Raw genomic sequence first — 27,417 nt, forward strand, 5'->3', positions numbered from 1 at the left:
TTCTTGGGCTTCCCTGGTGACTCAGCTGGTAAAGAATCCACCTGCATTGTGGGAGACCTGGGTTCAATTCCTGGATTGGGAAGATCCCCTGGAGAAGGGAATGGCTACCCACTCCAATATTCTGGCCTGGAGAATTCGATGGACTGTAAAGTCTGTGGGTGTCTCAAAGAGTTGGACACAGCTGAGCAAGTTTTACTTCACTTATACTGTGTATTTGTATCTTGATCATATGGTTTATACTCTGAAGATAACAATTATATATGAAAAGCAGATATAAAACCTGGGTTGTACCATATTTTTAATTTATTTTATTTGGGAAATATACTAATAGTTACATTCTCAGTTTATATATGCTAATAATAGTAAATAATATGTGTACTCATTTACCAAGATAAAATATTTTATCATGTTCAATTTTTAGTTTTTTAAAGATTCTTTTTCTACTTTGATTTCTGTTTAAACCAAACATATCATTTTAAAAGGAGGTTACTGCTCTGGGATGAAATTTATTGCACCCTAATTTGTAAACCAGAATAGAAATCTCTCATGCTTTCCTGCCTTGCATATAGCTCTGGTCTGAAACTGTTTAAAGATCCCTGGGTTGTTGTTTTTTATTTTTTAGGCCTCTCCCTTTAAGAGGATAAGTGTTAAGCTGTGAGCGATTCTTCTCTAAGTTTTGCATACTGGTACACCATAGAAAAATGTTCACTCCTACCATGGCCCATTCTAAAAATATATATATTTAATCTTAGTATAATTTCAATGTAATGTTCTAATATAATGATTAATGGATTTATTTAGGTATGGCTTTGTCACTTTTGAAACACAAGAAGATGCACAAAAAATTCTGCAAGAGGTAAGATATTTTGGTGTATTTAATTTCATTTTTAGAACTTTTTTCTTTGATGTATTTAACTTCATTTTTGGAACTTCCTTCTTTGAAACTAATCCTTTAAGGCAGTAGGCCCCAACCTTTTTGGCTCCAGAGACTAGTTTGGTGGCAACAGTTGTTCCACAGACCTGGGGCAGGATGGTTTTGGGATGATTCAAGTATGTTAACGTTTATTGTGCACTTTATTATTATTACATCAGCTCCACCTCAGATCATCAGGCATTAGATCCCAGAAGTTGGGGGCCCCTGCTTTAAGGTATTAATTTAATAGTAGGGTTCCAGTACAATAATCGATTGCTAAAAAACAAATTTATTTTCTTTGTATCTTGAGATTAACATTGGTCTCCAAAAAAATAATTAAAAATTAAAGAGAAATTTTATCTACAGAAAAACAAATGCCAAATAATTGCATAAGTTTGGCTGTGAAATTGTAATATAATTTTTCACTTTATTTTCTTAAACTGAGAATTTAGGATTGTATCTTTTCTGATGTGTTAATAGCACTTTGAATTCCTAAAAAACACTATGAATGTAGATTCCTAAAATGAGATTATCTGAGATTATTTCCCTCCTATGAAAAACTTTATGTAAACTAAGAACATTCATAGAAAAAAAATCTAAATCCTGCAGTTCAGTATATAATAACTCTTAAGTTTTGCAAGTGTAACATTTAATTTTTTAGGAAAAAATTTTATTTTCATTTTAATTGTATTTTATTAAGTCATATGCATTCAGCTCTCATTATTTGTAGTGGATGTGTTCTATAAAATCATCACAAACACTGAATTAGCAAATATTGACGTGTGCTGCACCTAGAAAATACAGGGTTAGTTTCTCACAAGCTTCTGTTTACAATATTTTCATCAACCAGTCAATATATAACTTTGTTTTATGTGTGCTTCTGTTTAAAGATTACATGTAACATTTTTGATTCATTAACATTGAACTCATGATCAACAACACTATAACCCACACGTGAATTAACCCAGCTAACATATTTTCTCTGCTAAAACACATGACAGTCTTTTTGTGCTTGGGAACACTAGCCAGCACTTCAACACTACACTTGAGAGCCATCTTAAGTAGCAAAAATACTAACATAAGGCACAAAAATGTGAAAAACGTGATAGTAAATAGAACATGAAAAGGAGATTTGTTTACAGTATAAAAGCTGAAAAAAGAAAACAAAATGTCCCTGTTACCTCAGCTGGGACCACATGTGTAACACAACTCAAATTAAATTGCCAAATGAGGAATTAGGGTCAGAACATTGGAACCAGGATTCACACCCAAATCTATTTTAATCCAAAGGCTTTGCACTTTCCACTATGCCTTGCTGTTTTCAAGGAGTGATAATAAAGTAATGTACTGTTTCTTATTTTAGGCTGAAAAACTTAATTACAAGGATAAGAAACTGAACATTGGCCCGGCAATAAGAAAGCAACAAGTAGGGATCCCTCGTATGTATTGAGAACTAATATATTTTTCAATATTTTTGCATAGTTCTTTTTCAGAATGTAAGACTATTAATAGAACTTCATTAAAGTATCAGGTTTCTTTGATTTAATAAAGTTATTTTAGCAAAGTTGGTAGTCAAATGAATATTTCTTGCCACAAATTAAATACAGTAACTTGTGGGATGGAGGCGGCTAGGGAAAATGTATATAAATAATAATGTTTAACTATATTCCAAATAGTTACATCTTAAAAGGAAAAATTATATGGTTAAAATATAATTTAAAATTATGAAAGAAATTAGAAGTAATTAATTACTATTTTAAAGTTTTTCTAATTAATAGAGTAATTTAAAATTAAAATAAAATTACTGAAAGTAAAAATGTAAAATATCAGAAACTCTGCTTGTATGGTATATACTGTAACCCAACCATCTGTATCATAATTATCAGAATGAACAACCCCTAAAGCTTTAGGAATTGGCTAAGTGCCTTCCTCAAATTTCCAGAATGCTTTCAACTCTTACTCTTTTTTTCTCACTCTTCCCGTTTATTAAATTAGACATCTTTATGGTTACCTTTTAACCTATAGTATTAAAATCTCTAATAGATTCTTTGGCTAGAAGGAGAAACTTTGCATAAAATTTGTAACTGGTGTCCTCACTGTCTACTTGGGTATTCAAAACATTACATAGTTATTATACATCTGTTAACAAATTAATAGATTGTGCTCATTTGGACTGTTCTGCTTTGACTTAGAAGTTAACAGATATCAAGTTTAATTTTGACTTAGTATTTGTTAATTTAGAAGATAACTGATGTGTCCTTAGTAAGTTGATACTGCAAAATGAAATGCACTAAATATTGCAGAATGCTGAATATTTTCAGACTACTCCTGTTAGTTGTAAGAGTTAAGCTATAGCATGCAACAACAATTCTTAACCCATTATCACCATCAGTAAAAACAACTGGGAGTGTTCATATTATTACCCACAGGTTGCTAAAAACAGAGCATAAATCAGCACTATCCTGAATGCTTTCAAACAGACAAATAGTTACTTAACTGTTGAGCATAAAGGTCAACATTATGGGTTTTTATTTATTTCATTTAATCTTTACAGCAACCTGTGAGGTATTGTTAGTTCTATTTTGTAAATAGAAAATGCAGCTTATAAAGGCAAAGTCATTGTTTTAGAAACTAGGTATGTACAAGGGATTATTACCTTTTTTTTTTTTTTCAAATCTGTCACCTATTTTCCATCTCTATTACCAACATTCTAGTCCCAGAAACCCGCTCTGCTTGCCGTAATTACTTGAAAAGCCTCCTAACTGGTCTTTCTGAATCCAATTTTGCTATCAGTACCTTACCACCCATCACACACAAGGCAGCCAGAGTGATCTTTCAAACATGCACATCTTATCATGTTATTCTCTGCTTATTTTGAGCTGTTCTTATATTTTCCATGCTTTAATCATTTAGCCATCCTTCATTTCAGAACATAACCATATTTCTGATACACTGTTTTCTTCACCTACAGTGATCTTTGCCTTCCCATTCATTCTTTAAAACTCAGCCCAAATATCAATTTCCTCACAAATACTAGACATATACAATATACAGTGTTTAGCATTGTACCCTATACTGCTGCTGCTGCTAAGTCACTTCAGTCGTGTCCGACTCTGCACGACCCCACAGTCGGCAGCCCACCAGGCTCCACCGTCCCGGGGATTCTCCAGGCAAGAGCACTGGAGTGGGTTGCTATTTCCTTCTCCAATGCGTGAAAGTGAAGTCGCTCAGTCATGTCCGACTCTCCGTGACCCCATGGACTGCAGCCTATCAGGCTCCTCCGTCCATGGGATTTTCCAGGCAAGAGTACTGGAGTGGGTTGCCGTTGCCTTCTCCACTACCCGGTACTACCCAATATAGTAACCTGTACTACCTATACTGCCTTTTGTATTTATCAAAATTAAAATTAATTGTATAATTAGCTAATGACTGTCTTCCTTACCAGAACCTAACCTCTATGAAGATAGAGACCATGGCATGCTCAATTTTTTTCTTGTTTCTTTTTGGCTGTATCACTAAGGCCTAGTTCAATGCGTTGTAATAATAATCACTCAAAATTTCTTTATTTAACACCTGTGGTACCTAAAAGGTGATCTTTGGAGGGAATTCCATGGACCTTCCAAATTGCATGCAAAATTTTGTTTGAATATATATATTTTTGTGAAAAGGGTCTTTGGCTTTCATCAGATTCTGAAAAAAATAAGAACCACCAAAATATGCTATAACAGTACTAGATGAAATGTCGTGAAAATATAAAAGCCGAATAGTAGTGCTACTTAGAGTAGAAGGCTAGTGCTGCTGTCAGTGTGGTTTGCAGTCACCAATAGTTAACTTGGGCTCTGTCAAAATAGTTTCTCAGGCCCCATCCCAGGCCTCTTGAATCAAAAGTCTCTTGAAATGGGGACCTGGAGTTTGTATTTTAACAAGCTGTCTAGCTTGTTATAATGAATTTTAAATTTTGAGACACACTAGTATAGTGGAAGGAGGATTGCCACCTCAGTAATTTATGTAACCTGTTAGTCAAGGACTTAAATCTGACTTGGCGTATAAAGTCTTCTCCTGACAAAAAGGACTTTTTTTATTTTGTGGGGAGGAGTATATAGAACTTGACCTGGGAAAAGAGATGAGGACCCAAAATTAGCAACATGAAGGTCTGTGGTCATGTTTGCAACAACAGCAAAGCGAGACTAGGGAGTAAAATACAGTCACAGCATAAGTGAGTGCTTGCTGATAGTAGATCCTAAGGATTTTTAAGGTAGAACAAGTATTTTGTCCAGTTTCACTGCCTCCATCTTCTTTGGGCTTTTACAAATAGATGGTCTTACTGAGATCTTAGGGACTTTGCTGCAGTGTCAGAAGTCTTCAGGTAACTCTAAATTATATGTAGTTTATATTTGCAAAAATAATGACTTTGCTGATAATAATCTCAATTGTAAAGTTCTCTATTTCATTATACTACTTTAAAACCAGAATTGATTAATTTTTGTTACTCCTTATTAAACTTGTTTCTTTTTATTTACCATAAGCTAACAAAAGCTCTAAGGGTAGTAAGTTTGAAAATAAATGCTTCAAAGATACTTTAACATATGGAATATTTAAAGAATTTTTAATACTCAGTTTTTACTATAGCTATATTTGTGTAAAGATAAACATTTTTCAGTGTTCAGAAATTACACTTTTAAATGGTAAACTGAACATGTCAATTATTACTATTTCCTTGTTGTTTTAGGTTCCAGTATAATGCCAGCAGCTGGAACAATGTATCTAACAACTTCAACTGGATATCCTTACACTTACCATAATGGTGTTGCTTATTTTCATACTCCGGAGGTAACTTCTGTCCCACCACCTTGGCCTGTAAGTAATTTCATTTTAAAAGGGTTTCCATCTGTTGCTGTTAAATTTTCATTTCTGAAATATTTCAGCCACAGACAAATATAAATAATAATGTACATCCATGTAACTATCACTCATTTTTTTATCAGTTTCTATTTAAGGATGTGTTTTTCTGTACTCTGTTCTTTAGTTAGCAAGATTTTGTTGTTCAGTCGTGTCTGACTCCTTGCGACTGCATGAGCTGCCGCAGGTCCCTGTCTTTCACTGTCTCCCAGAGTTTGCTCAAACTCATGTCCATTGAATCTGTAGTGCCATTTAACCATATCATTTTCTGTTATCCCATTCTCTTCCTGCCCTCAATTTTTCCCAGCACCAGGGTCTTTTCCAGTAAGTCAGCTCTTCCTATCAGGTGGCTAGAGGTTTGGAGTTTCAGCATCAGTCCTTCCAATGAATATTCAAGGTTGATTTCCTTTAGGATTGACTAGTTTGATCTCCTTCTTGTCCAAGGGACTCTCAAGAGTCTTCTCCAGCACCGCAATTCAAAAGCATCAATTCTTAAGCGCTCAGCCTTCTTTATACTCCAACTCGCACATCCTTACATGACTACTGGAAAAACCATAGCTTTGAAAAACAGACCTTAGTTGGCAAAGTGATGTCTCTGTGTTTTAATATTCTGTCTAAGTTTTTCATAGCCTTGCTGTCTAGATTTGTTATAGCCTTCCTTCCAAGGAGCAGGTGCCTTTAAATTTCATGCAATCACCATTCACAGTGATTTTGGAGCCCAAGAAAGTAAAATGTGTCAGTGCTTCCACTTTTTCCGCCTTCTGTTAGCCATGATGTGATGGAACCAGATGCCATGATCTTAGTTTTTTGAAGGTTGAGTTTTAAGCCAGCTTTTTCACTCTCTTCTTTCACCCTCATCAAGAGGCTCTTTAATTCCTCTTTGCTTTCTGCCATTAGAGTGGTATCATCTGCAGATAGGAGGTTGTTGATATTTTCTCCCAGCAGTCCTGATTGCAACTTGTGATTCATCCAGCAAAGCTTTCGCATGGTATACTCTGCATATAAGTTAAATAAGCAGGGTGACAATATACAGCCTTAACATACTCCTTTCCTAATTTTAAACCAGTCCATTTTTCCATGTCCGGTTCTAACTGTTGTTTCTTGACCCCCATACAGGTTTCTCAGGAGACAGGTAAGGTGGTCGGGTATTCTCATCTCTTTAAGAATTTTCCACAGTTTATTGTGGAAACAAACAAACATCCACAGAAGTACATGTTTTTCTGAAATTCCCTTCCTTTCTCCATGATCCAACAAATGTTAGCAATTTGACCTCTGCTTCCCCTGCCTTTTCTAAACCCAGCTTGTACATCGGGAAATTCTCGGTTCACATAGTGTTGAGGCCTAACTTGAAGGATTTTGAACATATCCTTACTAGCATGTGAAATGAGTATAATTGCATGGTAGTTTGAACATTGTTTGGCATTACCCTTCTTTGGGATTGGAATGAAAACAGACATTTTCCAACCCTGTGGCCACTGCTGAGTTTTCCAAATCTGCTGGCATATTCAGTGCAGCACTTTAACACCATCATCTTTTAGGATTTGAAATAGCTCAACTGGAATTCCATCACCTCCACTAGCTTTGTTTGCAGTAATGCTTCATAAGGCCCACTTGACTTCACAGTCCAGCATGTCTGGCCCTGGTTGAGTGACCACAGCATCGTGGTTACCCTGGTCATGAAGACCTTTTTCATATAGTTCTTCTGTGTATTCTTGCCACCTCTTCTTGATCTCTTCTGCTTGCATTAGGTCTTCATCATTTCTGTCCTTTTTCATGCCCATACTTGCATGAAATGTTCCTTTGATATCTCCAGATTTCTTGAAGAGATCTCTAGTCTTTCCCATTCTACTGTTTCTCTCTACTTCTTTTTATCTCTCCTTGTTATTCTCTGGAAATCTGCATTCACTGGAGTATATCTTTCACTTTCTCCTTTGCCTTTCTCTTTTTTTCTTTTCTCAGCTGTTTGTAAGGCCTCTTCAGACAACCATTTTGCCTTCTTGCATTTCTGTTTCTTGGGGTTGGTTTTGGTCACCAGATGATAAATATGCTTTCTAGGTTTGTCATAGCTTTTCTTCCAAGGATCAGGCATTTTTTTAATTAATGGCTGAAGTCATCGTCCACAGTGATTTTGTAGCCCAAGAAAATCAAGTCTGGCCCAGTTTCTGTTGTTTCCTATCTATTTGCCTTGAAGTAATGAGACCAGATGCCATGATGTTAGTTTTTTGAATGTTGAGTTTTAAGCCAGGATTTTAGTCTCCTCTTCTACTTTCATCAAGAGGCTCTTTAGTTCCTCTTCGCTTTCTGCCATAAGAGTGGTATCATCTGCATATCTGAGGTTATTGATATTTCCCCTAGCGATGTTGATTGCAGTTTGTGCAACATCCATCCCGGCATTTCACATGATGTACTGCATATGTTAGATAAGAAGGGTGATGATATACAGCCTTGATGTACTCCTTTCACAATTTGGAACCAGTCTGTTCCATGTCCAGTTCTAACTGTTGCTTCTTGCTGTGCGTATAGGTTTCTCAGGAGGCAAGTAAGGTGGTCTGGTATTCCCATCTCTTTAAGAATTTTCCACAGTTTGTTATGATCCACACAGTCAAAGGCTTTAGCATAGTCAATGAAGCAGAAGTAGATGTTTTTCTGGAATTCTCGCTTTTTCTATGTTTCAGTTGATGTTGGCAGTTTGGTCTCTGATTCCTTTGCATTTTCTAAATCCAGCTTGTACATCTAGAAAGTTCTCAGTTCACATCCTGTTGAAGCCTAGCTTGAAGGATTTTGACCATTACGTTGCTAGCTTGTGAAATGAGTGCAGTTGTGCAGTAGTTTGAACATTCTTTGGCATTGCCCTTCTTTGGGATTGGAATGAGAACTGACCTTTTCCAGTTCTTTGGCCACTTCTGAGTTTTCCAAATTTGCTGGCATATTCAGTGCAGCACTTTAACACCATCATCTTTTAGCATTTGAAGTGCCTCAGCTGGAATTCGATCACCTCCACTAGCTTTGTTTGTAGTGATACTTCCTAAGGCCCACTTGATTTCGCACTCCAGGATGTCTAGCTCTAGGTGAGTAATCACACCATCATGGTTATCTGGGTCATTAAGATCTTTTTTGTATAGTTCTTCTGTGTTTTCTTGCCACCTTTTCTTAATCTCCTCTGCTTCTGTCAGGTCCATACCATTTCTGTCCTTTATTTGTGCATAAAGTGTTCCCTCGGTATCTCTAATTTTCTCGAAGAGATCTCTAGTCTTTCCTGTTCTGTTATTTTCTTCTATTTCTTCGTATTGTTCACTTAGGAAGGCTTTCTTATTTTTTCTTGCTGTTCTTTGAAGCTCTCCATTAAGATGAATATATCTTTCCTTTTCTCCTTCGCTTTTCTTTCTTCTCAGCTATTTGTGAGGTCTCCTCAGACAACCGTTTTGCCTTTTGTATTTGTTTCTCTTGGGGCTCATTAGGGTAGTGTCATCTGCGTGTGCTGTGCTATGTTTAGTCTCTCAGCCGTGTCCAACTCTCTGTGACCCTGTGGACTGTAGCCTGCCAAGCTCCTCTGTCCATGCGTATTCTCCAAGTAAGAATAATGAATTGGTTTGCCAAGCCCTCCTCCAGGGAATCTTCCCAACCCAGGGATCGAACCCAGGTCTGCCACATTGCAGGTGGGTTTTTTACCGACTGAGCCACCAGTGAAGCCTACGAATACTGGAGTGGGTAGCCTATCTCTTCTCCAGGGGATCTTCCTGACCCAAGAATCAAACCAAAGTCTCCTGCATTGCAGTCTGATTCTTTAGCAGCTGGTCATCTGCATATCTGAGGTTATTGCTATCTCTCCCGGCAGTCTTGATTCCAGCTTGTGACTCATCTAGCCCAGCATTTCACATGATGTCCTCTGCATATAAGTTAAATAAACAGGGTGACAATATACAGCCTTGAAGTAGCCCTTTCCCAATTTTGAACTAGTCTGGTGTTCTGTATCTGGTTCTAGCTGTTGCTTCCTGACCTGCATACAGATTTCTCAGGAGGCAGGTAGTGGGGAGAATTAAATTTGACATTCAAATAAAGTCTCCTTGCCTTGATTATCTTGCCCTCTTTTCCTCCTCAGAGGTTAACCAGAGTATCTTTCCTATCCATTTTATATGTTTATACTACAAATGCAGGGATCCTTAAGAAATAGATATATCGTGTTGCTTTAGGCAGCTTTTAAATGCTATGTAAATAATCTGGTTTTTCTATTCAGTATTTTGTTTCTGAGATTAAACCATGTTGATCCTAGTACATCTAGTTCATCTATTTAAATTTTTTATAGTACTCCATTGTATGAGTGTATATTCTGTATTGATGGACATTTTAAGTTTTTTCTACAATCAAGAAAGACTACACGGAGAGAATTATACTCAATATATTGTACCAACCTGTAAAGGAAATGAATCTGAAAAAAATGCATGTGTGTGTGCATACACACGTGTGTGTAACTGAATCAGTTTGCTGTGCACCTGAAACTAACACAACACTGTAAATCAACCACACGTCAACAACAAAGAATTTAGTAAGATGAAGAATTTTCAATGCAAGTTTTAAATTACATATACTACTTATAAACTGCTCGTGATTTTTTAAAATTTAGCCATTAAGGTCCTATTTTTATTCTAACAAATTTGCAAGACTTATTATGGAGTCAAAACTTTATTATTTTATATATAAATTTTACATGGTATTTTCATCTTTTTCACTCTTTGTAAGTTTAAAAGTTTTATGACTAAATGAATTGATTTTTTAATTTTACTTCATCACTTACAATGTTGCCCCCCTAGGGATTTGAAAACTACTCAGATTTACTTTCTGCTAGTTATTCCATGATTTCATTTTACTTTATATTTAACTGTTTAATCCATTTGGAGCTTTCTTGGTGTATGTTTTGTGGTCATATTCTGCAAATTCAATTTTGGGTTTTTTTCCTGAACAGAAATAGACAGTACCTGACAATCTACATTTAGCAGATCTGAGATTGAAATATATATAAATGAATAAAGTTCTATGAATATATTGCTCATGATTATAATATATGGAAGGCTTCCCAGGTGGCATAGTGGTAAAGAATCCACCTGCCAATGCAGAAGATGTGAGTTCGATCCCTGGGTTGGGAAGATCCCCTGGAGTAGTAAATGTCAACCCACTCCAGTACTCTTGACTGGAAAATTCCATGGACTTAGGAGCCTGCTGGGCTGCAGTTCATGGAATCACCTAGAGTTAGAGTGAGCATGCGTGCATACACATACAGTAACATATTGAACATACAATAAATGCGATTATTATTTATTATAATACATTGCCCTATCTAGAAAAGTTATATAACAGTAAATAAATAATGGAGTATAAAATTTTTTTAAAAGAACTGTATTAACCATTTAGATTTTGTATATATTGTGTGAGAGTTTGTTTAGGACAGTGGTCTTCAAAGTTTTTTGCTTATATATCCTCTAAAGGTTTTTTGAAAAATTAGGAATACTCTCACTAATTTTAAGCTGAAATCTGAAATTTACCGAATTTTAAATAGTTTAGACATATTATATTGGATTGGTGCAAAAGTAATTGTGGTCTTGCATTGTTGAACTCTGCCGTTTGATATCGGAATACATTTTTAAATAAATATGGTTATGTTACACATCATTTTAATGCACATTTCTTGCTTTGTGTTTTTGTGCTAATGACTCAACTACTTGCTGCTTATTTTAGACTAGGGAAATGAAGTTAGAGAAAAAAGCAGATTTGAGCAGTTTTCTTGAGTTCAAAATGGGTCTTAAAGCAGTAGAGACAGCTTGCAACATCAACAACACATTTGTCCCAGGAACTACTAATGAACATACAATGCGGTGCTGTTTGAAGAGGTTTTGCAGAGGAGATGAGAGCCTTGAAGATGAGGAGTGTAGTGGCCGGCCATTGGAAGTTGACAGTGACCAACTGAGAGCCATAATCGAAGCTGATCATCTTAAACTACACAAGAGTTGCCAAAGAACTCAGTGTCAACTGTTCTATGGCCATTTGGCATTTGACGCAAACTAGAAAGGTGAAAAAAAGTGGGTGCCTCGTGAGCTGACGAAAAAGCCAAAAAAAATTGTTTTTAAGTGTCATCTTCTCTTATTCTACACAACAACAGTGAACCATTTCGATAAAGATCGGATTGTGACCTGCAATGAAAAGTGGATTTTATATGACAACCGGTGATGACCAACTCAGTGGCTGGGCTAAGAAGAAACTCCAGAGCACTTCCCAAAGCCAAACTTCTAATGAAAAAAGGTCATGGTCGCTGTTTGGTTATCTCCTGCTCATCTGATCGAGTACAGCTTTTGATTCCTGGTGAAACCATAACATCTGACAAGTATGCTCAACAAATCGATGAGATGCAGTAAAAACTGCAATGCCTGTAGTCAACAGAATGTGCCCAGTTCTCCATGACGTCACCTGATCGCATGTTGCACAACTAATGCTTCGAAAGTTGATAGAATTAGGCTACAAAGTTTTGCCTCATCCACCATATTCACCTTACCTCTCCCCAACGGACTACCACTTCTTCAAGCATCTCGAAAAATTATTGTAGAAAAAACACTTCCACAACCAGCAGGAGGCAGAAAATGCTTTCCAAGAGTTTGTCAATTCCTGAAGCACTTATTCTGAAGAATAAATGAATTTATTTCTTGTTAGCAAAAATGTGTTGATTGTAGTGGTTCCTCTTTTGATTAATAAAGCTATGTTTTGAGCCTAGCTATAATGTTTTAAAATTCATGGTCTGAAACCACAGTTACTTTTCTACCAACCTAATATATTGTACAATAGATTTGCTTTAGAATTATTTGTATGAAACCTTGTAGCTATAGATTTCATTTAAGACTGGAAAATGTCTTACGTGTAGTGATGGATGTTGACTAGACTCATTGTGATTTATCATTTTATTCTTTATACATATGTATAATCATTATTTTATACATTTGAAATGTCATGTAAATTATCTTGCAGTAAAAAAAATGGAAAATGCCTACTGTATAATTCAGTTAGCAAAACTAATTAACCAAATTAGTCAATCAAATAAAACTTTAATTTCTATTAGAAAATTCTGACTTTATTTTTAAGTTCAAATGTGTGAATTAATATGTATCTCTGTGACCATCATGTAATTTATCTTGTTCCCTGTATTTGAAATAAGGTACTATCTCCCCCTTAATATTTCTTATACAAGCTCTTTTTGCTTTGCTCTTTTCTATTTCTCAGAAGTATTGTCTTCTTGAATTATCTATTTGTTTGATGCTCTGTTACTGTTTACATTCCAAAACAAAGCATTATAGCAAGATCCAGAATGAGTGAGAGTGTGCCTTTCATAGTCAAGGGGAAAAGTAATTGTGAAAGGGGAGTTTTGGAAAGAATTCATTGTACACAGGTATTTGCAGACAGATTAAATCCGGAAGAAGGCCATATGAAATATCTGAAAATTAATACTCTTACTTGCATTCATGCCCATGTATGACTGGAAGATTTTTCCTTCCTTGGTCTAGGCCATGACGTATGTATATAAGTAGAACTTTACATTTATAGACTTCACATGTATGACTAAATGTTCCAAATATCTTTCTAAAATGTACCAGTATAAAGGTTATGTAACAGTTTATGAGAGCTTCAATTTCTCCATAATCTGCCAGTTTGTTGATTTACTAGATATACTAGATTCTTGCAATATTTTTGGCAAAAATAGTTTTTGCCAATATTTTTGCCAGTATTGTTATGAAATGGTATCTTGTTTTACCTTTCATTTGCCTAGTTAATGGTAATATTAAATATATTTTTATATATTTATTTGCCATTTCAGTTTCTTCTATTGGATTCCTCTCTATATCTTTTACCCATTTTTTTCTGTTGGGATTGTCTTCTTGAGTTCATCATATGAATTCTATGGGTTGTAAATATCTTTTAGTTTGTGCCTTGTCCATTAACTTTATGATATTTTTTGTTGTACACAGTTTTTTTGTTTTAATGTTAATAGGTGTATTAATGTTTTACGGTTTTCGCTTTTAGTGTCTTTTTTTAATACTGTGTTGCTGCTTTTCATATCTGGATCTTTAATTTGGAGTTTATATATTGATTAATCCATCTTCTTCAACTTTTTTGAAATGAATCCTCTGTAAAACACCAGGTTTCTGTGTGTGGGAGTCTTGCTGTGCTGTCTGTTATGTTCCATTGGTATATTTGCTTGCCCTGCCCAATTTTGTTTCAATTACTATTGCTTTATAAAAAGTCTTAAAATTTGATAGGGCAATAATCTCACTCTCTTCTTCAGGAGCCCCTCATCTGTCCTTAAGTCTTTGCTTTTATACACTTCATAATTCAGCTTGTTCAGCTCTGTGAAGAGACTTTATTTTTATTAGAATTGTGTTAAATATATAGATTTACATGGGACATTTAGGCATGATACTAAATTTTCCCATTCATAAACAGTGTTTAGGGTTTCCATCCATCAATAAAGTTTTTCTTTCTCTATAAAAAAAAATTTGGCATATCTTTTGCTTGATTTATTCTTAGGTACTCTGTAGTTTTTGTTGGTTTTATCATGGTGTATTTTTTTTAATCACACTGCCTAAAGATTGTGACTGGTGTGTAATAATGCTTTTGATTTTTAAGTGTTGGTGTTTTATCATTAACCCTGCCAAGCTCTCATATAGGCAATCATTTAGAATTCAATGTACTTCTGTTGCTTTCTCATTTTTCCTCATCAAGTTATTGCACTGGCAGTGTCTCTGCTACAGTATTTATGTTTTAACACCATAATCTTGTTCTTAAAAAGGTAGAAAGTTCAGTAATTAATCATTAAGGTTTATATGAGTATCTTCCAAAACCTATATAGATATAGACAAGATACTCTAAACTTTAACCAAGGTTTCTCCATCTTAGCACTGTTGACATCTAGGGTCAGATGATTGTTTCTTTTTTGTGAAAACTGTCCTGTACATTGCAGGATTTTTAATGGATTCCTAGCCTCCCTACCTTTATGAAAACCAGAATACTACCAAATGTTTCCTAGGGGTACAGTGTCCCACCTGGTTGAGAATTACTGACCCAAATCAATTAAGGATTAAGTTATTTTTTAACTCTGTTTGCTAAGTTTTTATCCTGAAAGGGTATTGAATTTTAACAGTGTAGTTTCTGTATCTGCTGAAAATATCATTTTTTCTCCTTTAATGTATTAATATAATTAGTTACATTATTATTTTCGAATGTTAATCTGTTAGTACAATTTTATTAGTACACAGTTGTCTGAAAATTATGCAAAACCATGATACTTTTCTTCAATTTGGGTGGACGGGTGAACACTAAAACAATACAGTGCAAATTAGATCCCATGTTACAAATTGAATTTTAATTGCTATTGTTAAAGCCTATTTTACCTCTTTTGTAATACAGCTTGCCTGTTTTATAATGATCTGGCTTTAAATAATCAGTTTTGAGGTTTATTCTATTACTTTGAATAATCAGGTGTTATATGTACTTTTATCAAACAAATCACTTGTAAATTTATTAGATGACCAACTTATTTAAATATCAAATTAATAAAATAGAGTTTAACATTCTTCAATAAATAATGCACTTGCTTTAATTAAATATATAACAAAGGAATAGGATGTTGATTATTTGTAAGTAGTGGGAATTTAGTGGCAGATCAGGTATGATTATTCATTCAGTTCTAAATGCTGTGTAAACATCTACTGCTTGTCTCTGCAATGGAAATAGGCTATGTCACCTTAAGTCCAGCTGCTAGTTTTCATCTAATATTCTCTTCAGTTCAGTCACTCAGTCGTGTCCGACTCTTTGCAACCCCATGGACTGCAGCATGCCAGGCTTCCCTGTCTATCACAAACTCCTGGAGCTTGCTCAAACTCATGTCCATCGAGTTGGTGATGCCATCTAACAGCCTCATTCTCTGTCGTCCCTTTCTCCTCCTTCCTTCGCTCTTTCCCAGCATCAGGGAAATATTCTCTTAGAAACTGTATTTATTCATAATCTTGAACTAAAAGCAACTTTTCTGGTGGTGGTTTTAACATTACTGTGGAAATGAAACCACATGGAAGTAGAAATATTGTGATAATTTTAATAAACTTGAAGTGGAATTGCAATAATATGAATAAGAGGTGGAAAAATTATATTTCCAGTCATAAACTGTAAGTTGACTGGGTTTAGGTAACAGTGTAAGATAAACTTTGTCATAAACAGTTATAAAGAATTTTGCCTAAAATAATTTTTGCTACTTTTCTTTCCTCTTAACAGTCACGTTCTATATCTAGTTCCCCTGTGATGGTAGCTCAGCCCGTTTATCAGCAGCCTGCATATCACTACCAGGTAAACATTAAATTACAATGCACATCTTTGATAGTTTCAGCCTTTTTTGAATAACTTTCATTTTAGTCTTTCTCATGCAAATAAATACTCTCGTAATTTAAAAGAGGTAGTTAAGCCTCGATAGCAGTGATATTTTCTTTTTTTTTTTTTAATGAGGGATCTAAATGTCATATAAGAAGATAGATCGTTTACTTATGCTGTTGTCATGTCTGACTCTTTGCCATCCTATGACTGCAGCATGCCAGGCTTCCCTGTCCTTCACTATATCCTGGAGTTTGCTCAAATTCATGTCCGTTGAGTCAGTGATGCTATCTAACCATCTTGTCCTCTGCCACCCTCTCCTTTTGCCTTTAATCTTACCCAGCATCAGGGTCTTTTCCAGTTAGTTGGCTCTTTGCATCAGGTGGCCAAAGTATTGGAACTTCAGCTTTAGCATCAGTCCTTCCAATAAAGGACTAATTTTTATCAAATGTAATAGGGTCAGTTTTGCTCCCCTGGCTAATATAGAAATAATTTCCAAGGTATTATGAAAATACTGGACCACAGGCTGATTTTTTAAAAAATATTGTTATTATATCAGTTTCTGGTTATTATATTTAATAAATACATATCAAAATAAATAATATATTGTGATTTATATTATGACAGCCTCTTTTAGTTGATCAGCATTCTTCTTTTCATTAATTCTCATGGGAGGTTGAGGGTAAGTAAACTCTAATGCCAGACCATTTTGGTGTTTCATAAATAAAATGTAATTGGAAAACAGCCATATTTGTTTACATAATTGTTTGTGGCTGCTTTTGTGTTGCAGTAGAAGAGTTGAGTGGTTGCACCAGAGATATATGGCCTGCAAGCTTAAAATATTTACCCATTAGCCCTTTATAGAAAATGGTTGCCTACTTCTGGTCTATAGCATTCTCAGATAAAATCACATTCTTTTAAACCTTTGAAATAGTGGAAGACTTTGTTTCTGGGTTTTTTTTCTTTTTGAACTTTATTAGACCCACATGAAATATTATGGTTACTGAAATTATTTTTAGTATTAGAGTAGGTTTGGGGGAGTTGTTCTTAAATTCTGTTACTATGCTAAGTATAAAATTATCTAAAGTATTTTATTCACTTAGTAAAAATGAAAGTAACTTGATGGCCTTTATTTAAAGTATATATGTAGCATGACTATTTCTAATTCAAAATTTTGAGAGGCCCCAAAGACAACATTAGATACTAGGCCATTTAACAATACAAACCAAAAGTCATGAAACCAGTTTTAGGACCCTTAGCTTATTGCCCATCTTGAGCACATGAGGATGTGCTCATTATTAACCACATCTTGAGGATGAAGTTAATAAAGAAGACTGGTAATGAGGCTTTTTTAACAAGAGAGTTTTAGAGTACTATGGCATTTCCCATTCTCAACCAAGTGAACAGGACTTCAGAGAATGACTAAGTTTAATATTTGTCCCCTGGAATTTGTGATATAGAATCTTTCAGACCTGTGCATGCATGCTTGCTAAGTCACTTCAGTCATGTCCAACTCTCTGCAACCCTGTGGACTATAGCCCGCCAGGCTTCTCTATCCATGGGGTTTCTCTGGACAAGAATACTGGAATGGGTTGCCATGCCTTCCTCTAGGTGATGTGGACTATGGAAGCAGAGCCAGAAAAGAAGTCTACAGGGGGAACATGTTGAACGTCTCACAGCAAGCAAAGTTTGTGTCCCAAGAGCAAGATAAGAACCTCACAGAAGAGAATTTTTCCAAAAAAGTATAAAATGACCCCAGAAGAGAAAAAAATCTATGTGAAGTAGACCCCTAGAATCTAGGTCTAAAATTGTAGTCAGAAGTTCTCAGCAAGGACATCACCAAAGAAAAAAGTACCTGACAAAAGAGTCAGCATTTGGAATCTGTTAACATGCCAAAAAATAATTTTTCCTGATTTTTATCTGGAGGCTAGGAAAACCAGCTCAACACAGTGTTTTTTATTTGTCTGTTTACCCTTTGAAAAATTTGTTTTTTATTGAAGTATAGTTGATGTACAATATTAGCTTCAGGTGTACAACATAGTGATTCAAAATTTTTATAGATTTTATTCCATTTATAGTTACTATAAAATATTGGCCAGGACTTCCCTGGCGGCTCAGTGGTGGAGAGTTCACCTGCCAGTGAAGAGACACGGGTTCAGTCCCTCATGCGGGAAGTTCCCACATGCCATGGAGCAGCTAAGCCTGTGCACTACAACTGTTGAGTCTGTGCTCTAGAGCCGGGAAGCCGCAACTGCTGAGCCCACATACCCAGAGCCTTTGCTCAGAACAAGAGGAGCACCTCAGTGAGAAGCCCACGCACCCCAACTAGAGACTAGCCCCCACTCACCTCAGCCAGAGAAAGTCCGAGCATAGCAACAAAACCCAGCACAGCCAAAAATAAATAAAACTATTTTTTAAATGTCTGTATTCCACGTGTGGGCTTCTCAGGTGGCACTGGTGGTAAGGAACCTGACTGCCCTTTCAAGAGAGCTGAGAGATGTGGGTCTGATCCCTGGGTTGAGAAGAGCCCTTGGAGGAGGACATGGCAACCCACTCCAGTATTCTTGCCTGGAGAACCCCATGGACAGAGGAGCTTGGCAGGCCACAGTCCATAGGGTCATAGAGTTGGACACGACTAAAGCAACTTGCCTGCATGCAGACCCTGTATATCCTTGTGGTGTTAGTCGCTCAGTCGTGTCTGACCCCACGGACTGTAGCCCTCCAGGCTTCTCTGTCCATGGGATTTTCCAGGCAAGAATACTAGAGTGGGTTGTCATTATATCCTTACAGCTTATTTATTTTAATATCTTGTACCTTTTAACCCCCACCTTCTTTTTCCCTCCCCCTTCCCTCTCACCACTGGTAAACACTAGTTTTAACAAAATGCATTTAAAGTGCCAGGGGTGAGAAAGATTGAAGTTACTTTCTGCTTGCACTTTGTGGAGTCCAGCTCCTACTCCATTAATTGATTACATATGTACATACATGACATAGATGTATTCTGTAAAGTTTCTAATACAGTTTAATTTTATACTTTGGCTCTAATTTTCCACTTGACACAAATTACAAAACTGGAAGTATATTACCTAGATATACTTGGGAAAGATTTTTGTACCAGTTTGTAACATAATATTTTTCAGTGTAAGAAATAATTTCACTTTGCGTATTTCTTTCCAGTTATATATTTATTCATCACCATTCTCCCCTTAAAACTGCCACTTTGATAATCTCTTCCCTTGTTCTTTTTACAAATTCTGAGATTGATAGCTTTATCAGTTTTTGTTAGTCAAATCAGATAAGGACTGGTTTAGTCAGTATTTATCTTTCGTATTTCTCACTTCAGAAGAAGATAGTGATTTCATTTATCTAACAAATCTACACATTAAGCATGTTATTTCAGATTCTTATTAAAATATTTTCTTAAGAGATTATCCTGCCTTTTTAAACATGGTATAAAGAACACAGACCTCACTTGGTTATCATATTGATGTCACCCATTAGCAGTTGATATGGTCTGCCTGAAATTAACCATTTCGATGGTAGATTCATGGAATCTTCTTATTTTCTGTCTTTTTTACTTTAATAATTAAAAAAGATTTTATTAAAGTTGGAAAATAAGCTAAAACATTTATTATTAAAGAATAATACAACTGATTTAAAAAATTAAAAGACTTTCTTTTCTATTGTCATCTTACAACAAGTACCTTAAATAACTTGACTCTATTTTGTTTTAAATAAAGCTTTATTTAGCTATTCATATACCATGTACAATTCACCTTTTCCAAGAGTACAACAGAATGCGTGCATTCTTACTTAAACAACTTACTTCAGCCATGTCTGACTCTTTGTGACCCTATGGACTTTAGATAGCCCACCAGGTTCCTCTGTCCATGGGATTCTTCAGGCAAGAATCCTGGAGTGAGTTGCCATGCCCTTCTCCAGGGGATCTTCCTGACTCAGAGATCAAACCCACATCTCTTGTCTCCTGCATCGGCAGGTGGGTTCTTTACCTCTAGCGCCACCTGGGAAGCCTGTACAACAGAGTAGTTTTTACTAAATTTACAGTTTTGCTACCGTACCCCGGGGGGTGGGGGGGGAGCTTTACCCATTGGTAGTCATTCCTCTTACCCCCTCCTCCCTGTCCTAAGCAACCAGTAATAGATCAGTACTTTCTGTCTTTATAGATCTGCCTTTCATGGACAGTATGTGGCTGTGAAACCACACTTTGTTCATCTGCTCATTTGTCGATGGACTTTGGGTTGTTTCCACCTTTCCTCTCTTACAGACAATGCTGATATGAACGTTTGTGTACAGATTTTTTGTGGACTTACATTTTCGTTTCTCTTAGGTCTTGTATCTAGGAGTGGAATTGCTAAATCAATGGTATCTCTATATTTAACCTTTTAAGGATGTGTCAGACTTTCCAAAAGGTTGCACCATCTTACAGTCCCACCAGCAATTTATGAGGGTTTCTCCACATCTTTGCACACACTTATTATCTACTTTTTTTGCCGTACTAGTGTATGTGAAGTGATATCACAGTGTAGTTTTGATTTTCATTGTTGTTGCTGTTCAGTCACTAAGGAATGTCCAACTCTGCTTCCCCATGAACTGCAGCATGCCATGCTTCCCTGTCCTTCACCATCTCCCGGAGTTTGCTCAGAAACATGTGTCCATTGAGTCAGTTATGCCATCTAGCTCATCCTCTGCCACTGTCTTCTCCTTTTGCCTTCAGTCTTTCCCAGCATCAGGGTCTTTTCTAGTGAGTCAGCTCTTTGCATCAGGTGGCCTAAGTATTGCAGCTTCAGCTTCAGCATCAGTCCTTCCAATGAATATTCAGGGTTGATTTCCTTTAGAATTGGCTGGTTTGATCTCCTTTCAGTCCAGGGGACTCTCAAGAGTCTACCCCAGCACCACAATCGAAAGCATCAATTATTTGGTGCTCAGCCTTCTTTATGTCCCAATTCTCACATCCATTCACAACTACTGGGAAAACCATAGCTTTGACTATACAGAACTTTATCAGCAAAGTGATGTCTTTACTTTTTCGTATGCTGTCTAGGTTTGTCATAGCTTTTCTTCCAAGGGGAAAGAGTCTTAATGTCATGGCTACAGTCACCATTCACAGTGATTTTGAAGCCCAAGAAAGTAAAGTCTATTATTGCTTCCACTTTTTCCCTCTTCTATTAGCCATGAAGTAATGGGACTGGATGTCATGATCTTAGTTCTTTGATTGTTGAGTTTTAAGCCAGCTTTTTCCCTCTCCTCTCATCCTCTATCGTGAGGCTCTTTAGTTCCTCTTCACTTTCTGCCATTAGAGTGGTATCATCTGTATATATGAGGTTATTGATATTTCTCCCAGCAGTCTTAATCTCAGCCTGTAATTCATCCAGCCTGGCATTTCGCATGGTGTACTTTGCATATAAGTTTAAATGATCAGTATGACAATATACAGCCTTGTTGCACTCCTTTCCCAATTTTGAACTAGTCCATTGTTCCATGTCCAGTTCTAACTGTTGCTTCTTGACCCACATACAAATTTCTCAAGAGACAGGTAAGGTGGTCTGGTATTCCCATCTCTTTAAGAATTTTCCAGTTTGTTGTGATCCACACAGTCAAAGGCTTTAGCATAGTCAATGAAGCATAAGAAGATGTTTCTCTGAAATTCACTTCCTTTCTCCGTGATCCAGCAAATGTTGACAATTTGATCTCTGGTTCCTCTGCTGTTTCTAAACCCAGCTTGTACATTTGGAAATTCTCAATTCACATAGTGCTGAAGCCTATCTTGAAGGATTTTTCACACTAGCATGTGAAATGAGCGCAGCTGTATGGTAGTTTGAACATTCTTTGGCACTGTGCTTCTTTGGGAGGGGAATAAAAACTGACATTTTCCAACCCTGTGGCTGCTGCTAAGTTTTCCAAATTTGCTGACACATTGAGCGCAGTACTTTAACAACATCATTTTAGGATTTTAAATAGCTCGGCTAGAGTTCCATTACCTCTGCTACCTTTGTTTGTAGTAATGCTTCATAAGGCCCACTTGACTTCACACTCTAGATAATCTGGCTCTAGGTGAGTGACCATACCATCGTGGTTATCCTGGTCGTGAAGACCTCTTTTTTGTATAGTTCTGTGTATTCTTGCCACCTCTTAATCTCTTCTGCTTCTGTTAGGTCCTTAACGTTTCTGTCCTTTGTTGTCCCTATCTTTGCATGAAATGTTCCCTTGATAAATCTCCAGTTTTCTTGAAGAAATCTCTAGTCTTTCCCATTCTGTTGTTTCCCTCTACTTATTTGCATTGTTCATGGAAGAAGTCCTTCTTATCTCTCCTTGTTATTCTCTGGAACTCTGCATTCAGTTTGATTTATCTTTCCCTTTCTTCCTTGCTTTTTTCTTCTCTTCGTTCCTCAGCTATTTGAAAAGCCTCATCAGACCACCACTTTGCCTTCTTGCATTTCTTTCTCTTTGGTATGGTTTTGGCCACCACCTCCTATACAGTGTTGGAAACCTCTGACCATAGTTCTTCAGGCACTCTGTCTGCCATATCTAATCCCTTTAATCTGTTCATCACCTCCACTATATAATCATAAAAGATTTGATTTAGGTCATACCTGAATGGCCTAGTGGTTTTCCCTCCTTTTTTCAATTTAAGCCTGAATTTTGCAGTAAGGAGCTGATGATCTGAGCCATAGTCTGTTCCTGGTCTTGTTTTTTTGCTGACTGTACAGAGCTTCTCCATCTTTGGCTGCAAAGAGTACAATCAATCTGATCTCAGTGATCATCTGGCAATGTCCGTATGTAAAGTCGTCTCTTGTGTTGTTGGAAAGGGGTGTTTGCTATGCCCATTGTGTTCTCTTGATAAAACTGTTAGTCTTTGGCCTGCTTCATTTTGTGCTCCAAGGCCTAACTTGCCTATTATTCCTGGTATCTCTTGACTTCCTACTTTTGCATTCCAATCCCCTATGATGAAAAGACAGCTTTTTTTTTTTTTTTTTTTTTGCTGTTCTAAAAGGTCTTGGAGGTCTTCATCAGACCAGTCAACTTCAGTTTTCTCAGCATCGATGGTTCAGGCACTGTGATGTTTAATGGTTTGCCTTGGAAACAGACTGAGATTATTATGTCGTTTTTGAGATTGTACCCAAGTAGTGCATTTCAGACTCTTTGTTGGCTATGAGGGCTATTCCATTTCTTCTAAGGAATTCTTACCCACAGCAGTAGATAACAATGGTCATCTGAATCAAATTCGCCCATTCTCATCCATGTTAGTTCACTGATTCCTAAAATGTCGATGTTCACTTTTGCCATCTCCTGCTTGACCATGTCCAGTTTACCTTGATTTATGGATCTAACGTTGAAGACGTTTCTATGCGATATTGTTCTTATGGTGTCAGACTTTCTTTTCACCACCAGACACATCCACAACTGGGTGTCATTTCTGCTTTGGCCCAGCCTCTTCATGCTTCTGGAGCTATCTGCCTGCTCTTCCCCAGCAGCATGTTGGACACCTACAGACATGGGGGATTCATTTTCCGGTGGTATATCTTTTTGCCTTTTCATACTGCTCATGGGGTTCTCACAGCAAGAATACTAGAATGGTTTGTCACTCTCTCCCCCAGTGGATCCCGTTTTGTCAGAACTCTTTACTGTGACCCATCCGTCTTGGGTGGCCCTGCCCTGCATGGCTCATGGTTTCACTGAGTTACTCAAGCCCCTTCACTACAAGGCTGTGATCTATGAAGAGGATTAAAAGGCAAATGATGTTGAATATCTTTTAGATGCTTATTGATGGTTTTTGTGTATTTTCTTTGCAATAATGTCTGTTCATATCCTTAACCAATTTTTATATTGGGTTAAGTGATTTTTAAGTGAAAGTCACTCAGTTGTATCAGACTCTGCAGCCCTCTTGGAATTCTCCAGGCCAGAATACTGGAGTAGGTAGCCTTTTCCTTCTCCAGGGGATCTTCCCAACCGAGGGATCGAACCCAGGTCTCCTGCATTGCAGGCAGATTCTTTACCAGCTGAGCCACAAGGGAAGCCCTTATATTGGGTTACTTGCCTTTTATTATTGAGCTATATGGGTTCTTTGCTTAGATACAAGTTCTTTATCAGATAATAATTTGTAAATATTTTTTCCAGTCTCATGGTTTATTTTCACCTCCTTGATGGTGTCTTTTGCAACACAAAAGTTTTTCATGTTAGTAAAATCCAGTTTATCTTTTTTTCTCTTATTATTTTGTTTCCTGTGCTTTTGATGTCATATTTTTTGTTTAATCGCCTGGTTCAAAGTCACAAAGATTTACATCTATGTTTTCTTCTAAGAGTTTTGTAGTTTTAGCTCTTACATTTCTATCTTTTATCCATGTTGGGTTAATTTTTGTATATGGTTTGAGGTATAGGGGTTCAACTTCATAGCTTTTGCAGGTAGATATTCAGTTTTAACCCTTGTTTACAATCTGGTGGGGTTTTTTTGTTTGTTTGTTTGTTTGTTTTAGGCCCCTGCACAGTGTCTACCAGGTCAATGGCAGTGGAATGTTCCTCAGGTAAATACTAACTTTTAACTTTTTTCACTGTTTTTGTGAAGACTACATGAATATTTAAGTCAGAAAGACTAGATTTGAGACCTTCCTCTAGTATTTATTAACTGTGATACTGATTTATTAACTGATTTGGCAATTCATTTAATCACTATATTTCTCAGCTTTTTCATTTCAAATGGAACTAATGATACCATACCTTGGAAAGTTTTCTCACATGACTTTTGTAAAGATCAAATGAGACCATGTAAGTAAAAGTATTTCATAAACAAGTGCTATGTTATTAATATTAGAATATTTAGCATTTTTCTAGCGTCACTTCAGATTTTGCTTCAGTTTTATTTATGTTTCTAAATGAAGATTCCATCTCTCAACTTCTGATAACAAATGGTATACCACCAGAAAGTTCGTTAGACAGGCCCCACTTATGGGACGTCAGAAAGCTGAGGTGAGGCATTTGTTGTTCAGTCTCTCAGTCAGTCCTGGGCTTGAAACTCTGTGGACTGCAACGTGCCAGGTTCCCTGTCCTTCACCAGCTCCTGGAGCCTGCTCAAACTCACACCCATTGAGTTGGCGATGCCATCCGACCGTCTTATCCTCTGTCATTCCTTTTTCCTCCTGCCTTCAATCTTTCCCAGCATCAAGGTCTTTTTCCATTGAGTCGGCTCTTCCCATCAGATGGCCAAAGGATTAGAGTTTCAGCTTCAGCATCAGTCCCTCCAGTGAATATTCAGGATTGATTTCTTTTATGATTGACTGGTTTGATCTCCTTGCAGTCCAAAGGACTCTCAAGAGTCTTCTCCAGTACCACAGTGTAAAAGCATCACTTCTTCGGTGCTCAGCCTTCTTTATGGTCCAACTTTCATCCATACATGACTACTAGAAAAACCATAGCTTTGACTAGACGGACCTCTGTTGGCAAAGTAAATTCTCTGTTTTTTAACATGCTGTCTAGGCTGGTCATAGCTTTTCTTCCAAGGAGCAAGCATCTTTTAATTTCATGGCTTCAGTCACTATTCACAGTGATTTTTTAGCCCAAGAAAATACAGTCTGATACTGTTTCCATTGTTTCCCCATCTATTTGCCATGAAGTAATGGGGCCAGATGCCATGATCTTTGTTTTTTGAATGTTGAGTTTTAAGCCAATTTTTTCACCCTCCTCTTTTCCTCTTTTACCTTCATCAAGAGGCTCTTGCATCCCTCTTCTCTTTCTGCCATAAGGGTGGTATCATCTGCATATCTGAGGTTATTGGCAATCTTGATTCCAGCTTGTGCTCCGTCCAGCCCAACATTTTGCATGATTTTCTCTGCATATGTTAGATAAGCAGGGTGACAATATATAGCCTTGATATACTCCTTTCCCAATTTTGAACCAGTTTGTTGTTCTGTGTCGTTATAACTGTTGCTTCTTGACCTGCATACAGGTTTCTCAGGAGGCAGGTAAGGTGCTCTGGTATTCCCATCTGTTTAAGATTTTTCCACAGAGGAGTTGTGATCCACATAGTCAAAGGCTTTAGCATAGTCAATGAAGCAGAAGTAGATGTTCTTCTGGAATTCTCTTGCTTTTTCTATGATCCAACAGATGGTGGCAATTTGATCTCTGGTTCCTCTGCCTTTTCTAAATCCAACTTAAACATCTGGAAGTTCTCCATTCATGTGGTGTTGAAGCCTATTGAAGAATTTTGAGTATTACTTTGCTAGCATGTGAAATTAATGCCAATTTAAATACCATAGATTATATTATCAGAACCTTTAATAGTTATCTTAATGACTGTCTTAAATTATTTATGAGCTTCTAAAGTGCTAAGAACTTTTTAGTACTTATAAGTGATAAATAAGTGAGTTAATAATATCTACATAATTGGAGTTTATAGCATAACCTAGAGTTCCTAGTTTGTTGTTAAGATACTTCTGTGTTGTCTCTAAAAACAACTTTAGGAAAATGTGAAACCAGTATTTCTCTCATGTGTTGGGTAAGTCATTTGGTTTAACTGAAATAACTAATCCGATTTTAATTAGAAACGTGATTTTATATTTTAGTCTCCTGCCTCTTCTGCTCCATTCTTGTACCTGCAACCTTCTGAGGTCATTTATCAACCAGTGGAAATTGCACAGGATGGTGGATGTGTTCCTCCTCCTCTGTCTCTGATGGAAGCTTCAGTTCCAGAGGTATGTGTTAGTCTCACACAAAGTAATATATCCATAACCACTTCATTTTAACATTTATTTCTTTTTCTTTTCTAAAAGTATTTGTTCAAGACCCTCATTGAAGTTGAACATCGTATGTTTTCTTTGATTTATTCACATCTCTTCCCCTTTTTTATATCTAAGAATGCTTCATCTTAGACTTCTTCACTATTTCTGAATCATTCCTCAACTCAGCTGTTTACTAGACTATCCCTGACTCAGTCCCCTTGAAAGAGTAAGATAAGTGCTTCTCTTTCTTCTGGTTTGCCTGTCTTATTACTAACATTGTCAGTTAAAAGCATAGAAAAATTAAAGAAGAAAAAAATCTTTAAAATTCTTCCTTCAAAGATGTAAATCAAATTTATAACTAAAAACTGTAAATATTCTCTTCCATGTGTTTATATTTGCAAACCGTTACTAATAACCTCATCATCTGTGTACCAGGAACTGTACGGTATGTTTTAAATATGTTGTGAAAGACTGGGAAAT

General features: G+C 36.5%; 1 protein-coding gene across 5 annotated transcripts in view; it reads left to right on the forward strand.

Moving 5' to 3' along the window:
- BOLL (boule homolog, RNA binding protein) overlaps positions 1–27,417 on the forward strand; it is a 59,412-nt gene that overhangs the window by 9,284 nt on the left and 22,711 nt on the right. For 2 of the 5 annotated variants that reach the window (XM_043445959.1, XM_043445957.1), the window contains exons 4-9: positions 802–856; positions 2,277–2,352; positions 5,643–5,770; positions 16,115–16,186; positions 24,700–24,747; positions 26,782–26,910. In XM_043445959.1, coding sequence (XP_043301894.1) covers positions 802–856; positions 2,277–2,352; positions 5,643–5,770; positions 16,115–16,186; positions 24,700–24,747; positions 26,782–26,910 — 508 coding nt within the window. The remainder of the gene's footprint in view (positions 1–801; positions 857–2,276; positions 2,353–5,642; positions 5,771–16,114; positions 16,187–24,699; positions 24,748–26,781; positions 26,911–27,417) is intronic. The other 3 variants (XM_043445960.1, XM_043445961.1, XM_043445958.1) reach the window with 2 other exon arrangements.

The sequence above is a fragment of the Cervus canadensis genome, chromosome 24, assembly GCF_019320065.1.
Source record: "Cervus canadensis isolate Bull #8, Minnesota chromosome 24, ASM1932006v1, whole genome shotgun sequence".
NCBI classification, from domain to species: Eukaryota; Metazoa; Chordata; class Mammalia; order Artiodactyla; family Cervidae; genus Cervus; species Cervus canadensis.